This window comes from Nuphar pumila, chromosome 8 (genome assembly GCF_984573655.1).
Source record: "Nuphar pumila chromosome 8, dmNupPumi1.hap1.1, whole genome shotgun sequence".
Taxonomy (NCBI): Eukaryota; Viridiplantae; Streptophyta; class Magnoliopsida; order Nymphaeales; family Nymphaeaceae; genus Nuphar; species Nuphar pumila.
In genome coordinates, this window is record NC_143256.1 from 18021510 (window position 1) to 18039270 (window position 17761).

The 17761-nt window shown below is 39.5% G+C and overlaps 1 protein-coding gene across 1 annotated transcript in view; it reads left to right on the plus strand.

Annotated features, from left to right (window-relative positions):
* Window positions 1-1988: 1988 nt before the first annotated feature.
* The window catches only part of LOC149829702 (actin-interacting protein 1-2-like), a 47962-nt gene continuing 32189 nt past the window's right edge, over window positions 1989-17761 (plus strand). The window contains exons 1-3 of the mRNA XM_090015264.1: window positions 1989-2032; window positions 11291-11434; window positions 16712-16873. Coding sequence (XP_089871390.1) covers window positions 1989-2032; window positions 11291-11434; window positions 16712-16873 — 350 coding nt within the window. The remainder of the gene's footprint in view (window positions 2033-11290; window positions 11435-16711; window positions 16874-17761) is intronic.

The window sequence follows — 17761 nt, forward strand, 5'->3', positions numbered from 1 at the left end:
CCTTCAATTGGAACATGCCAAAATTAGTCTGCCTATCCTCAGGCACAGGCAGGATACAAAACGCCCTTTTAGTCTCCTCAACCCAACTCTCAGCTGCCTCTGGGTCGGCCTTCACTGAGAAGGTTGGAGATTCAACCTAAGAAACTTCTTGAACATCACCACGGTGGGGTTTGGAGTGACCTCGGCAAGATAGACACACATGATCTGTTGCGCCACCTGTGCCTGGACGTATGTGGTCACTATCGTTGTCAAGGTGTTCAGGGCATTCAACATGAAGTCCCTTTGCTCCTGTCAATCAGCGGGAGCACCAGAAGTCAAAGCTCGGGAGCGGGTATACATCTAAAACATGAAAAATAGTTAAAAAATTTGCACCCTTATCAAACCTACCCCCTTAGGATTGATCCCCTCAACAATCATAATTGCATATTCACATCAAATTCCTAATTCACATAAAAAGGAATTAAATTAAGCCATTCTCACAGTCTATCATATGAAATTTAAATAAATTGATATTAGTAAAAAAAAATACCAGGTAGCCCTTACTAGTGATGGAGACTGCTCTAGAATACAAGTCATGACTTTCTGATAAAATTTGGTATGGCTTGATTATCAAAAGAAAATTCTGGTACACAAAAATGATTAAAATATAATATTTTATGGTCGACTCTGATACCAAACCTGTAGCGACCCCAACTCATCCCTATTGAAAAGTAATTTTTTTTTAAAGCAATCAAAGGGACTCTTTTAGAGACCTCACTATTTGGTAACTACCATATATAACTAAAATTTGGAATTAATTAATTAATTAATAATTAATAAATATCTAGAAAATTTCATAGAGTGCCTTATCCATCTTGGAGTCTTTTTAACCTTAAATTTCCTTAAATTAAACCTTTATACCGAATTGAAAGCTTTAATTTCGTTGGACCTAGATTTTAGATCTGGGTCCAGATCCAAGATGCAAATTCATATCCAATATTTATATGGATCTTGAACTGGATCAGATCCTAATTAATATGGGTTTTGGATTGAGTTCAAATCCATATTAACTTGGATCATACAGATTGGATTTAGTTTGATCCAATCTGGAGCCGGTCCCATCGAGACAGACCCTTTTTTAAAAAATATGATTTTCGAGCAGACCATAGCCTGAGTTCAGAAAAATAAAATATAGTTGAATTCAACATTTTGAGGTACATCTAATGATGTATAACTTGAATTTTGCTCAAATTTTGCTTGATTTTAAAGGTCAAAAATAAAAGTTTTTATCATATCTTGTTTGGCTCATTTAGGTCTTATCAATGACCCATGGGTCAAACCCAAACTCAATTGACGCTACCTAAAATCGAGGATTTATCGATTTTTTTATGGCACTTAGCCAAAACCTCAAATATCTCTAAATTTAATACACGATATTACAAGATCTCGGCACTCAAGCACACCCTCATAATTGTTAGGGAAAAGTAATATGTTTGACTCTATATAATTAGGGGTGTCAACGGGTTGGGTTTACTTCGACCAAACCCTATAGGGTTCGGGTTTGGTGACAAAAAAGAATACCCGATTAAGAATCATGTCCCGACTTGAAGAACCGATTAATATATGGACCCGAGTATAGTTTGTGAAATTTTATACCAGACCCAAGCTTGACTCAAGCTTTGATTAAGACCATAAATTTTCAATGTAAAAATGATAAAAAATTATTATTTTATCAGGTATGATCTGGGTCTGGTTCATGTAGTTCTTATTGGATCTAGGTATGATTTATCTTATAGTAGGCTCGATTAGACCTGGGTCTAGACCCGGTATCCTACCCAAAAATCTGATCCAAGTTTGGTTCCACCTAGGTCGAACCAAAGCCGACCTATTGACACCCTTACATACAATGTCGTAAGCTTAAAGTAAAAACAACCACGATCTAACATTAATGTAAAAGGCTGACATGATTCCTGAATGAGTAGATGCATCATTACGAAGGGCAATATAAGATGGGGAAAGCATTTGACCCTCTAATTGGAACTCACAGGAGAAGGTTGGTTTGAGCAAATGTATTCAACATGGTCGAATTCGTAAGAATGAACACTTAGATCATATTTTTTTATGTAAAAATATTATTTTTTGAAGGTTGAAAGTTTGGTACATTGTAGGCCGTTGATTTTTTAACACTGAAAAAATCTCACATGCATGTTATAATAACATGTTTCAAAGGTCCTTTTCTACTAAACTAAACATGTAGATCGTGTCAAATGTGCAAAAAATAATAAAAATATTACAGTTTTTCACTGAGGGGTTCCTTACCCACGAGGGATAGCAAATATTGTCCCATAAAACGGTCCTGGTTTTTTTGTGAGCAAACTTTCTTGGATGACATCCAATCACTAAAGTGTCATAGTGAGTTTCCACTTTCTCAGTAGGATAGAGTGTGCGCTTAATTGTTGGGTAGTTCTGGGGTAGGACCTTGTCTCTGTGTGCTGGAACAGGTCGCTAAGGACAAATTTCACCATTGTGCGCTTAAAAAGTGACTATTTAGAAAATATTTAAAAAATTTTAATGTTTAATTCTTTAGGATAATGACGGCATCTATTTTACAATTTAACAATATTTTAATCTAAACTTTATTTTCTAATGACAATAAAACCCGTATCGAAGACCAGGTCGCTTAATGGGCTCGGCCCACTGCGATATAAGACCCTCAAAGATTAAGACACAACCACCCTATTTTGTAGATTCTGATCGGGTGCAATCACATGGCACAAAATTTGTGCATTATGCACTTGACTGCCCTCCATCAGGCCCTGGGCCCCACAACTGACAGGCTATCCTCAAGATGGAGGGTGATCAGGTGCTTAATGTTGGTGCAATTATATTGTATCTGATATTTTCATTGTTTTTATGTCCCCCGTACACCTGACGCCCGAACCGGATAAGCAATTCAAATCTTGTGCAGGCCCCTGTCAATTCCTCTGAGTTTCGATCTCGCGACCCTATCGTTGAAGTAAACTTTTCAGTTCAAACTTGATAACTGACAAAATCAATATGCTTCCCAGAAAGTGAATCAACTCACCATGTCAACCAGCCATTAGAATAATTTGGCAATCAAATACTTAAATTGTAAACCATTTTAGATCTCGAATAATTTGGCAATCAAGTACTTAAATTGTAAACCATTTTAGATCTCTCTCTCTCTCTCTTGTAGGGGAGCAATTCTCGTGGTCAAATATGAGGTCTCGCCCTTGCTTGCGGATACTTGATCGCGTTTTTCTCTCCCAGAACTATTTCACGCAGTTCCAGATGTCACTGCTTGTCTGCTGCCACGGACCATGTCCGATCATGGACAAATGACTGTTTCGTGGGGCGCAGGCTTCAAGGCATGTCGTAGGTTCTTCTTTGATGAATGGTGGCTTCGGGTGCCAGACTTTCAGCAGTTGGTAGGTCAATCGTGGGCTCAACCTGCTACGGGATCTTGGGTGGCCATCCGCATCCATGTTAAGCTTCTTCGTCTTCGAAAACGTATTAAGGAATGGCTAAGTTTTAATAACCTGAACAAGTTTAGGTTCATCGGCCAGTGGGAAGCTGAGCTCTCCGATTTGGCCCAACGTTAGGTCGATCTTGTTGGTGTACCGAAGGGTCAAGTGCTTCAATTGCAGGAGCGTATCGTCGTACTCTCTACTCTCGTTGCAGAATGGAGAGCACGAGATGAGCTTAGATGGAAGTTGAGGGCTAGAGTTGCATGGTTGGCTAATAGCGATGATAATACACAATTTTTTCATATGAACGCATCAAATAAATACAGTAAGAACTGTATACTCTCGATCGAGATCGATGGATGCCAGTTTGGTCTGCACAATTGCCTGCCAGCTATTACTTCTTATTTCTCCAGGTTGTATTCGGCCGACTTAGGCGTCAGGGGGGTCATCGGCGATATGGGCTATAAGCAGTTGGCGGCAAACCAATTTGTTTCTTTGCAGGTTAGATTCACTGAAGTGGAGATTTCGAATGCTATTAGCGAACTATCGGGATGGAAGGCACCAGGCCTTAATGGTTTTCACATTGACTTCTTTAAAGCATTTTGGTCAACTGTAAAAACTTACCTGCTCCACTTGTTCGATGAATTCTATCGTAATGCGAGGCTGCCTAAACCATATTATGTGGCAGTCATCTCTTTGATTTCTAAGAGGCAAGGGGCATCAGACATATCCAACTTTAGGCCGATTTCGGTGATGGGTGCTCTGTATCGCATTATATCTAAGGTGTTGGCTAATCGGTTGCGCGCTGTCATTGATCAACTTGTTTTGTCCGAACCAGGGTGCTTTTATTCCAGGTCGAAGTTTGCAAGGATCCTTTATTTGTGCAACTGAGCTTCTTCACTCTTTACAGTCGACTGGATCACCGCACTTCATGCTAAAATTGGATTTTCACAAGACTTATGACAGAATGGCATGGGATTTTCTGATTGAATCTCTAACAAATATGAAGCTTGGCAGCCGATTTATAGCATGGGTTAAGGAGTTGGTCACAAAATCCGTATCATCAGTTTGCATCAATGGAATGAGAGGGGAAGAATTCAAGTTGGCTAGAGGTGTACGACAGGGTTGTCCTCTAGCACCTATCATTTTTAATATCGCGGTAGATGGTTTACCTATTCTCATGAAAAGGGCAGAAGAAACAGGCTTCTTGGAATCCTTGGGCATTCCTGGTTTTGTTGGTCACACAATTCAATATGCAGACGATACTTTAATATTTGGACATGCGAATGTTAATCAAATGTCTAGGTTGTACTTCATTATTAAAGTCTTTGCTGCAATTTCAGACCTTCGCCTGAACGAGAGTAAGTGCGCTCTGGTCTTACTCAATGCTGACCCTCTTCTCCAATCGGCTGCTGCAAGGATCTTCAACTGCCCAATATCCGACTTCCTGTCAATTTCTTGGGTCCATCGTTGCACTCTCTACAATCAGCGGGAACTTCTACTTGGATGTCTACCATAGAGCGGGTGCAAGGAAGATTGCAGGCTTGGAAGGCTCAATATTTATCTTTTGCGGGACGAGTGATGCTCATTCGCCATGTTTTAGCCCGATTACCAGAGTTTCGAATGAGCATGTCTATTATACCGACGACAGTAGAGCAGACGATCAATCGTTTGCTTTCGCACTTCCTTTGGTCTGGGAATGTGTCGCAGAAAAAGTACCTGCTTGTTTCTTGTCAACAGATCGTGCTTCCGAGGCACCAAGGTGGCTTAGAGATTCCAACTATGAGAAAGAGGAGCATCGTTTTAGTCTTGAAGTGGGCTTGGGAAGCTTCTACATCTCAATCTTCTTGGGCTATGATTGTTAGGCAAAAATATGGTAGTCTACATGAATCCCTTCTTTCCACGCCCAGTTCAGTGTGTCATTCGTCCCTCTGGCTAGAGTGGCGGAAGACACTTCGATCCTTCAGTGGCAGAGATTTTAGGCCTGTCCATGGCATGACATGGCTTCACTGGGCCATGGCGAGCGGAGATAGGTTCTCCATTAAGCAAGTTTACCATTCCTTGTTGCCATCCGGGATGAACTGGTTTCCCAGTGATTGTATGTGGGGTAAGGAGCCAGCTCCAAGGGCAAAAGCTTTGGCATGACTTGTGGCGGATCGTGTTCAAACCCAAATTAATGTCAGGAAACGAGGGATTCAATTTCCAAGCATGTGTGTTCTTTACGAGAAGGTTGTAGAGGACACGACTCACCTATTTTGGCTCTGCTCGGTCATTTTAGACTTATTTTTTCAAACTTGGGGTGTGCCACTTGTTCAAACTCGTCCGTGCTCCGTTATTCGGGACCTCTTGCTTGGTCCCAGGATTGTACGACACAAAAAAAATGGAGATTACTGTGGCGGGTTTGGTTGCTTTCAGCATGGTGGGTCATATGGACTGAAAGAAACGACATCTTCTTCAGGGGCATCAAATTCGATTTCGGAAGGCTTCGACAATGGGTCATGTCTGATGTGTATCTGGCTCTTAAATTACATAGTAGGGGGGAGGGGCTGATTGACTTGTACTCTGAACTATGTACAATCGCCATCTAGATTGTGGCTGTTTTGCTCTTATGTTTCTCTTTTGTCTCTCCCATCCAATATTTTGTTGGATGTATTTTGGTAATGTTGAATGGTGAATGTTCTCTCTCTCTCTCTCTCTCTCTCTCTCTCTCTCTCTCTCTTGTACATGCGCTACAGAGTTTGTAACCCAAACTGAAACTACAACACCACACGTATATTTGTGCGGATGCATAAACATGAAATTTTGCCCATCCAAATGGATGGGTTTCATAGATTTAGGCGATGTTTGGAAACTAGTTGTCAGAAGTAGCCAGAGTGGGAATACCAACACCAGAATTGTTGGTGATGGATAGAGTTGTAAGAAATGATGCAAGTGAGATGGTATTTGACACGTCCAATTCCACATTTTACATCCCACTTACATGAGGTGGTAGTTACCAAATACTACACCAGATCTCACACAGGTGACTGCTTCAACAACCTTCCTAACGTTCTTTCAGTATTATTTCCAACTTTTTAGTTGCATTCCAAACAGATGCACATGTGGAAGTGGTAAATCTCCCGTAAAATCAAAGTGGGCGATAAAGTAGTCGGAAGTCATAGGAAAAAAAGTTTCATTTCAAAAAAATTGCCTAGACCGGATATGTCTTATTTGCAAAATGGGACACCAGTTGATATGGCATTCAATCCATTAAGAGTACCTTCACGAACGAATGTGGGACAAATATTTGAATGCTCACTCGAGTTAGCGGGAGACCTGTTGGGCAGATATTATAGAATAACACCCTTTGATGAGATATATGTTGGGTTTCCCTCCTTTGTGGGATCCATTGGTTCGATGCACATTCAGTATCACTGCAGAATTTCAAGCACGATGCTTGATCTTTTCGAAGATGATTTGGAGTATTTGCTGGATAGCGATTTGTAGAAGTCCTCTCAGCTAAATGACTATTCAACTGTTCAGAGTTTGAGGTTCAGCGAGTTGTCGATGACGATTTGTGGTGAGTGCCTTCAGTTGCATAGCGATTTGTGGTTAGCGTTATGTGTTTCAGTCGGATGACGATTTGTGGTTATCGTTGGATAGCGATTTGTGGTATCGCTGGATAGCGATTTGTGATAAGGCGCATCGTAAGTTATGCAAGATATTTAGTCTTCCGCATTTAATGTGAGTCTTGTCTTCTATTTAAGGGATGGATGAGAGAGCAAAAGCAATGGGAGAGAGCAAAAGAGGCAGAATATTAGGGAGAGAGTGTGAGAAACACTTTTAGGGCACCGAAAGGGTGCGGAGGAAAAAAAAAACAAGAAGTGTTGCGACACTTCTTTCAAGACAGCTTCGTCAAGCTAGTTCTTCAAATCATTCGTTCTTTGTTCCTCAGTGAGGCATATCCTCTTGTTCATTTCGTTACACCTTGTGTGTTTGTAAGGCTTATGCCTTTTGGCCACTTTGTAATCTTTATTTGAAGATAGTGGAAGTTGTTGACCTATTGGTCGTCGTGGACATACCTCAGTTGAGAGGGAACCACATAAATCGTTGTGTGCTATTTTTATTTTTGCAGCTAGTTTGTTTTGGTTTATTTTTCTACCACTATCATCATCGTATTGTTTTCATCAATTCACACTTGTGGGGAGACCCGGTACATCCATTTTAACCCCAACACATGGTATCAGAGATTTGGTTAGTATATTTGTGTGTGAAGTCATGGAGAATAACATTGGGCGTATGATCAGTTTGAATGGCACAAACTGGATGGCATAGAAAACTAAAATAGAAGACCTCTTGGGTTATAAAGATTTGGATGGACCCATAGACGGTGTGAGAGGCAAACAAGAAGAGATGAAAGATGTCGAATGAAAAAAACTAGACCGAAAGGCGATCAGTTTCATTCGACAATGGATAGATGATAGTGTCTTTCATCATGTATCCATAGAAACTTTGACGCATGGTCTTTGAACCAAACTAGAGAGCCTTTATGATAGAAAGGCAGCAGTGAATAAGGCCTTTCTATTTCGAAAGCTTGTGAACCTCAAGTATAAAGAGGGCGGCTCTATTGCAGAGCATTTGAATGAGATCAAAAGCATTGTAAATCAGTTGGCCACAATGAAAATCACTTTTGATGATGAGTTACAAACTTTGTTGCTCTTATTTCCCTTCCTGAGAGTTGGGAAACCTTGGTGGTCACAGTCAGTAACTCTGCACCTGATGGAATGGTAACGATGAGCAAAGTTACCAGCAGTCTGTTGAATGAAGAGTCCTGGAGAAAGTCATTAGGTCCTTCTACCTCAAAGGCGCTTGTGATTGAAAACAGGGGGAGAAGCAGAAGTAAGAGCAGGGCTTTGCACTACCATGGCAAATCCAGAGGCCACTCACACTCGAGCTCAAAGAAAGACGTCGAGTATTATTATTGCCACAAGAAGGGGCATATGAAGCGACAGTGCAGGAAGCTCAAGCTTAAGGAGTAGAACAGAGAGAAGAGCTCAGAAGAAAAATAAGGTGCCACAGTCACAGATGGAGAGCTCATGGTTGTCTGTGATGGCACTAGCATAAATTTGATCGATCAGGAGACCGATTGGGTGATTGACTCTGGAGCTTCATTTCATGTTACCTCACGGGTTGATTTCTTCACTTCCTACTCACAAGGTGATTTCGGTAATGTCTGAATGGGAAATGAAGATGTGTCAAAGATTGTTGGCATGGACGACATTTGCTTGGAAACAAGTGTTGGCTGTAAGTTGTTGCTGAAAAATGTGAGGCATGTACCAGACATCCGACTGAATCTGATCTCTGCTGGAAAGTTAGATGATGAGGGCTATAACAACACCTAAAGTGATGGAAGGTGGAAGCTAACCAAAGGCTCATTGGTGATAGCCAGAGGAACAAAGGCTCGTTCCCTTTACACTTTGTAAGCGAAGATCTGGAAGAGTGTTGTGAATGTTGTGGAGACTGGCTCGTCCACAAAATTATGGCATAGAAGGCTTGGGCATATGAGCAAGAAGGGGCTGCAAGTCGTAGTTAAGAAAGAGTTCCTGACAGGTGCAGCAGGTACATCTTTGGAACCTTGTGTTCATTGCTTCCATGGTAAACAAAATAGAGTTTCTTTCCATAGATGCATTGCATCTAGAAAATCTCATGTTCTAAATCTTGTACATTCTGATGTGTGTGGACCTTTAAAGGTCAAGACACTTGGTGGTGCATTGTACTTTATGACTTTCATTGATGATCACTCTAGGAAAGTCTGGGCTTATACACTGAGGACTAAAGACCAAGTTCTAGATGTATTCAAGCACTTTCAGGCCATGGCTAAATAAGAAACTGGCAGGCAGTTGAAGTGTGTTCGCTCGGATAATGGTGGCAAATACATTGGGCCATTTAATCAGTATTGCACCAATCATGGCATCAAGCATGAAAGAACTATAAGGATGACACCTCAACAGAATGGGGTTGCTGAGAGGATGAAGCACATCATTCTTAAGAGAGTCAGATGTTTGCTGTCACACTCTAAATTGCCAAGATCTTTCTGGGGTGAGACAATGAGGACAACAATTGATCTTATCAACTTGTCTCCTTTTATTCCCTTGAAGGGAGATGTTCCAGAGAAAGTTTGGATAGGAAAAGAACCTTTCTATGGACACTTAAGAGTGTTCGGCTGTAGAGCATTTATTCACATTCCGAAGGAAGAGAGGTCCAAGCTTGATCCAAAAGTCAAGCAATGCATATTCATTGGCTATGGACATGAAGAATTTGGCTACAGACTGTATGACCCTATTGATAAAAAGGTGGTCAGAAGTCAAGATGTTGTCTTATTGGAAGATTAGACCATTGAAGACATTGGTGAGTCTGAGCCATCAAAGTCCAGTACAGGTGATCTTATTGATTTAGATCCCCTAGATGCGCCAACTGTTCATGATTTCGTGGAGGAGATTCCACCTCCTCGCAATGATGCAAAGGAAGGAAGTGTTGAGTCAGAAATTGAGGGGGAGCCAACACCCCAAGAGTCACTTCCTCAGACTCCGATAAGGAGATCCACTAGAGAAAAACAGTCATCCAGAAAATACTCATCAAATGAGTATGTGATGATTACAGATCAAGGTGAGCCAGAAACTTTTGAAGAAGTTTTGGAGGATGAAAACAAGTCTGAGTGGTTTAAGGCAATGAAAGAAGAAATGGATTCATTGCATGCGAATCACACCTTTGATCTGGTAAAGACAACTAAAGGGAAGAAGGTGTTAAAGAACAAATGGGTCTTCAAGTAGAAGACTGATGAAAACAACTCTCAACCTAGATACAAGGCACGTCTTGTTGTGAAAGGTTTTGCTCAGAAGAAAAGAGTTGACTTTGATGAGATCTTCTCACCACTTGTGAAGATGCCCTCCATCTGAACTGTGCTCGATATAGCTGCAAGCATGAATTTGGAAGTTGAACAGCTTGATGTGAAGACTGCATTTCTATATGGTGACTTGGAAGAAGAAATTTATATGGAGCAACCTAAGAGTTTCATTGACAAGGGTAAAAAGCACCTAGTTTGCAAGTTGAAGAAGAGCTTGTATGGATTGAAGCAAGACCAAGGCAGTGGTATAAGAAATTTGATTTCTTTATGAATGAGCATGGATACTCAAGAACCTCCACAGACCATTGTGTGTTTGTGAAGAAATTTCCAGATGGTAATTTTATCATTCTCTTGCTTTATATGGATGATATACTGATTGTGAGCCAAGACATCAGCAAGATTAGCAAGTTAAAGTTGGAGCTAAGTGAGACATTTGCCATGAAGGATTTAGGTCCAGCAAAGCAGATTCTTGGGATGAGAATCGTTCATGACAGATCACATGAGATGATATGGTTATCTTAAGAAAAGTATATCAGAAAGGTTCTTGAGAGGTTCAACATGGACAAAGCAAAGCCTGTTAATTGTCCACTTGCAGGCCATTTCAAACTTAGCTCAAGACAATGTCCTACAAATGATGAAGAAGGAACAAAGATGCAGAAAATTCCCTATGCTTCGGCAGTAGGTTCGTTGATGTATGCTATGGTCTGTACTCGACCAGACATAGCTCATGCTGTTGGAGTTGTTAGTCGATTTCTGTCAAATTCAGGGAAAGAACATTGGGCAGCAGTGAAATGGATTCTAAGGTATCTTCAGGGCACATTAAAGATGAGTCTGTGTTTTGGAAAGGGTGAACCCATTCTTGATAGATTCACAGATTCTGATATGGCTGGTGATGTAGACAGTAGAAAGTCTACTTCTGGGTATTTGATTACTTTTGCAGGGGAGCAGTTGTATGGCAGTCGAAATTACAGAAATGTCTAGCTCTCTCCACTATAGAAGTTGAGTTCATTGCCATTATAGAAGCCAGTAAAGAATTGTTGTGGGTGAAGAAATTCTTGCAAGAGTTGGGCTTGAAGCAAGAAGAGTATGTTCTTCATTGTGATAGTCAAAGTCCTATTCATTTGAGTAAGAATTTCTCGTTTCATTCAAGATCGAAACATATTAATGTTTGATACCACTGGATTCGATATGTCTTGAATAAAAAATTGCTGCAACTAGAGAAAGTGCATACTGATGACAATACATCAGATATGCTGACCAAGGACAAGCATGAGAAGTGTCGATTCCTAGCAGGAATGGAAGAAGCTTCCACATAAGTCGGGAAGGGGGAGAATTGTTGCGGTTTCCTCCTTTGTGGGATCCATTGGTTCGATGCACATTCAGTATCGCTGCATAATTCTAAGCACGATGCTTGATCTTTTCGAGGACGATTTGGAGTATTCGTTGGATAGTGATTTGTAGAAGTCCTCTCAGCTGAATGATGCTTTAGTTGTTCAGAGTTTGAGGTTCAGCGAGTTGTCGATGGCAATTTGTGGTGAGTGCCTTCAGCTGCATAGCGATTTGTGGTTAACATTATGTGCTTCAGCTGGATGACGAATTGTGGTTATCACTGGATAGCGATTTGTGATAAGGCACTTCAGGCACATCGTAAGTTATGCAGGACGTTTAGTCTTCCACATTTAATGCGAGTCTCGTCCTCTATTTAGGGGATGGATGAGAGAACAAAAGCAGCGGAAGAGAGCAAAAAAGGCAGAACATTAGGGAGAGAGTGTGAGAAACACTTTTAGGGCACCGAAAAGGTGCGGAGGGAACAAAAAGCAAGAAGTGCTACGATACTTCTTTCAGGACAACTTTGTCAAGCTGATTCTTCAGATCATTCGTTCTTTGTTCCTCAGTGAGGTATATCCTCTTGTTCATTTCGTTACACCTTGTGTATTTGTAAGGCTTATGCCTTTTGGCCACTCTGTAATCTTTGTTTGAAGATAGTAAAAGTTGTTGACCTATTGGTCGCTGTGGACGTACCTCAGTTGAGAGAGAACCACGTAAATCGTTGTGTGCTGTTTTTATTTTCGCTACTGGTTTGTTTTGGTTTATTTTTCTACCAGTGTCATCGTCGTATTGTTTCCATCAATTCACACTCGTGGGGAGACCCAGTACATCCGTTTTAACCCCAACAATATACACACAAAAATTTCCATTCCTGCCACATACTGACAGCTTCCAAACAGGGCCTTACTCAAGTTTATAGAAAAAAAAATCTACCAAATAGAGAGAGAGGCATGGAAATATAATATTAGTAAGAAAGTGAAAGAGGTTGATTTGACATACGCAGGCATGGCTTAGTGATGTATTGGGAGCAAAATTAAAGGCTGCCCTTTTGTATCATATATTAGAATTTTAGTAGGAAATTATCACTTTAAAGTGTAAACATAATGTATACATGTATGCCTTCAACCGTTTCTAATGTGATTGTGATTTTTTCCCATTAATTGCAAGTTACAACAACAATAAAACCCTATGATCTAGAGCTACGACCTTACTTTCTATGCCTCGGTTGTTTGACAATAGATTTCAGTGCACCAAACAGTAGGGGATAAATTGTGAAATTTAATCAAACAAGAATTACTTAAGCCAAAGCCCAGCATAGGCGCGAGGGCGAAAGTCTTGACCTCAGAATTTTACCCCATTGGTGGTTGATCTATGATCTACCTGCGAATGGAACCAAGGTTATATATATATATATATTAATGAGTTTGTGCTAAACTCATTTGTTGCTAAACCACATGCTAAATGGGTTTTTCTGTCCTTTTTTTCATTTTACTTTTAAATTCTGACCGTAATGTGATCTATGTACTTGATTTATAGGGATCAGCTCTTGAAGCATTTGATTCCAATATATGGGTGGGTTTTTATAAGGTTCAAAAAAACAACGGTCCAAAATCTTTGTAAAATTTTTAGGCTCCAAACATTATTCCAGGTGTGGATCCTTAGTAAATCCACCATGCCCAACACATTTATAGAGCTAAAACTGCATAAAAAGCACCGAAGAAGCCCAAAAACCCATTTAGCATGCGGTTTAGCACGGATCCATCTTCCTATATATATATATATATAAAGTAATGCTAAGCTGCTTCGGGATTACCTACACACATAGTAAAATCATAGATGTAGTATCTTCTCAATCGGACTCCGTGTTCAACATAGTTATTTGATAAGAATCATGTCCGGATCATGTTTTTGGACATAAAATAAGATTTTTTAAATCATGAAACTTTGCTACATTTTAGGCCGTTGATTTTTTTAAGGTCTTAAAAAACCTATACAATGATTACAATCGCATGATCTAAAACTTGTTTTCTGTTTAAAAATGCATATAGATCACATTTATAAGGTCTTATCAACAAAAAAAAAAACTACAAGATTTGGAAAACCCAAACCTTTTACTAGATGGGAGTAGGTGCTCTATATATAGGAAGAGGGACCGTCCAACTATAAGAAGGTCCAAAATCTACAACCCATGATAATCCACGGTGTTCTTTTTCTAACAACCGAGTTTTATATCGATCACATTTTTTCAACAAAAGAAACTTTTTTTAAGCTATGAAAAAATTGAGCATTTGTGACCATTGATTTTTGAATCACCAAAAAAAAACACTTGCATAAACTGGATTCCCATGAAACAAAAAATTTGATCCCAACCAAATAGACCATGTAGATCATATCTATAAAGATTCACATAAAATAACACGAGCTATGAGATATTGCTCATTTCAACTCATTAATATTGTATGCACATCCCCACTAACTAACTAACTAACTATGTATATATTGTATGCACATCTCCACTAACTAACTAACTAACTAACTAACTATATATATATAAAAGGAAGACTCTATTAAACATCAAGAAGTCTTTTTTTTATGAGGAATGTTGAAACCACCTGCGAAATCAGACCCTGCGCTGGCTATGCATATCGCACATTCAGCCGTTGATACCACGGTGTAAACCCCCTGAGACACACCTTGTCTTTAGGGAGTCGTCTTGCTTCGGCACGAGCTAAAGGCATGATACCCTTACCCTTCATAATGCAAGGGGCTGACATTTGTGAGAAACTCTAACCACCCGCCTAGCAGCCAAGGGCCCTTCCATTACACAAAACCCTTTGGGGATACCAATCCACATCTCCATGACTTGCTACTTACTATATTTGTATCCATGACTTACCACCCAAGGAATTGGCATCCACGCCATCTTGTCCGTTGAAGGGCATGACCAGTCTCCCTAAGGTTATAAATTAATGAGACATGATCAACTAGGCTAAGAGACTAATGGCTCTCACTTCTTTTTTTTGAAAGGCAAGGTGGGGTTTGGCAGACCCCATCAGTTATTCAACCTACCATTGGGTTTTGAACCTGCAACTTCCCACTACAAGGAGACATGCACTGACAGCTCCTACCAACAACACAGCTTTGGCTACTAATGACTCACTTAATTAGGAGCAAATATGTATTTTGGCAATGTCTTAACATAATCTTACTTAGGACAAGAAATAAATAGGAAGAGTTTGACTAGCCCTGAACCCATCATCTAGCTTGACTTGACCCATTGCTTGGTTAACTTTGAGTTTCTCATAGCTACATTTACAAACATAAAAAATGAACCAGAAGAGACAAATAAGCTGTGTTGATTGAGGGAGAATTGTCTTTTTCTTTTTATTTTTTTTTGCTGTTTGATGAGCAAGTTGAGGGATAACGCCATGAACCTGAGACCCCAATTTGTATATATTACATAATAATATTTTGTCAAAAAATAATGTTTTTTATATTTCAAAGACCTGTTTGTTCCATTTTCATGGATGGGAATGATCTATCATACAAAAATAGGCATCGATTTTTAAAAGCTCTTGCCAGTTCAATTTAATTGAGAGAAGTATGAAAGGATTAATAAAAGGTAACCAACGGGGGCTCTGCTTGTTTGGTAGGAGCTGTTAGTGCAAGTCACCATGTGATGGAACGTTGCAAGTTCAAAACCCAATGGTATGTAGTGTAACGGGTGGAGTCGGCCTAACCCCATCTTGCTTATTAAAAATAAGAAAGAAAAGGTAACAAAAAAAAAACTGAGACTCACCGATGCCAACATGACAATTTTAACTGTGATGTTTAAGGGGGTGTTTGTGTGTCATGGAAAATTCAAGTTTTTTCGCAAAAAATGCATCGATGGGCGTGCGTTTCTGCAGAACTTACAATGCCAAAACAAACATGGCGTATGGAAAAATGCCTCGACGGGTGTGTCATTTTACACACTTAACTCTCATTTTTCTCGAAAAACTGTTCTCATGTGGGTCCCATTTAGTTTCCGCCGCAGAGGAATCCACTAAAGAAGTGCCGCAGAACCCTATTCCTTGACAAGAAAACGCCGCTAAATGTTTGTTTCATCGTAGCCAAAAGACTAGAAAAAGAGGCGTCACATTTTTTAAATGCGGCCCAACTTTGACAATCCATGCAGCAAACGTCTGGTCGACTCGGAATCGTAGCTTTCTCAAAAGCCAGTCTGGTAAAAGGTCCCTCAAGGACAGAGTAGGATGCCGGACCCACTTGAATCCAGACCGAGTTCGTCCTATCGTTTATGAATGCCAATGGATTCACATAAATGAATGCACCATCTAAATCTAACCCATGGCCTAGTCTCAGAGTGCAAGCAAAATATGAGGGACCGACAATCTGCCGTCGGTGATGATTTTTTATTCTTCTTTGGGTTATAAAAAAATATAATAGAAAAAAATTAGATACCAACGGGAGATCCGCTTATCTGGCAAGAGCAGTTAGTGCACGTCACTTGTGTTGGTTGTAAGTTCGAATCCCAATGGTACTGTCGAAAAAAAGGGAAAAAAAAAGTAAATGCGTGTGACCCTGTCCACTAATAACCTAACAGGCTTACACGTTTGGCACTCAGAACCGAACAAACTTTTTTCTCTTAAACAGTTTAATGTTGCTAATTCCATTTAGTGCACGTCACATGTAGTTTTTTTATTATTTATAATTGAATCATTTGCACACAATTAAAAAATGACAAAGCAAGCATGCATAATGTTGCTAATTCCATTTTCTTTTGATACCTCAAAGAGTAAGGAAAGGGTGATTTTTTTGTCTTTCTATCATTGACATTCTGTTTATGATAGAGATAATATCTTTTTTTTTTCTAGCATTATTTACCATATGTGAAGTTTGATTGAGATTGCCTTGATATTTTACATTTAAATTTGTTTCGGTTGTATTTTGTGCTTTGCACAATTTATAGTTTAATCCATCTTTGTCATGGTGATCTCCTTCTCTTTGTTGTATTTTTTGTTTTTGTTTGTAGGTGGGATTCAGGATCAACTGTTGGTGAGTTTGACGGTCATTCAAGACATGTCTTAAGTTGTGCATTCAAGCCTACAAGACCTTTTCGTATTGTTACATGTGGAGAAGATTACTTGGTGAATTTCTATGAGGGACCACCATTTAGGTTCAAACTGTTACAAAGGTTAGTCTTGTTTATGGTTTTAAGAGATTGATTTATACTATATTAGGTCAAGGATAGTGCAAATTTGCTAAAGGTTCAGCTGTTTTAACATAATTGTTTTGTATGAAGAATCCTTTGGTACATTGTCTTTCTTTTTTGGTAAAGGTATGAGGATCCAATGCAGGAACTGAAGCGTGACATGTTAGCCTGTCGAAGCAAATGAAATTCTAATAGCTATTCAGTATATGATGTGTTAGCTTTTAAGTAAATAATGACCATTCTCAAACTTTAGGAGTGCACTCTGGCTTGAAACATTACTATAACGTTTAACTTGCAATGGAATATAAAATCATGGTATAAATAAGTGTTCCTAGTATCTTCATGCTTGAATGACATTTTCCAAAAGCAATGCACATGATGTAAATAATATTTTCTCCAAATTGTAAGGAATTATGTGCTCTAGTGAGGGAGATGTATACCTGCCCTTTATCTGATGTGTAGTCTGTTTAAAACTAGTAAGAGAATTAACTAATAACATCCAAGGGGAATATATCAGGGTATTGAAGATAACATTTAAACTATTATTCCTAAAATGGCCAACACAGGTTTAAATTAACTGCACCGTCTAGGTAAATGTTTTAATATAATTGATCTTTGTTCTTGTAGGGACAGGACTACCACTTTTTCTACCAAAAATCTAAACAGATTTTTCAAGCCATAACTAGAGAGCTTTTCTGTCCTAGAGGATGGGCCCTGCTGGTTTCCATATCACAGTTCATATCTTGATAATATTGCTTCAAAATACATTATAACTGCCAAGCCCCCTTCATGAGAGCGATATAGTTATGAATCTAGTCTGAGCACATCAGGAACACTTACTAATTTAGGTCTCTCTCCCTCTGTGTTTAA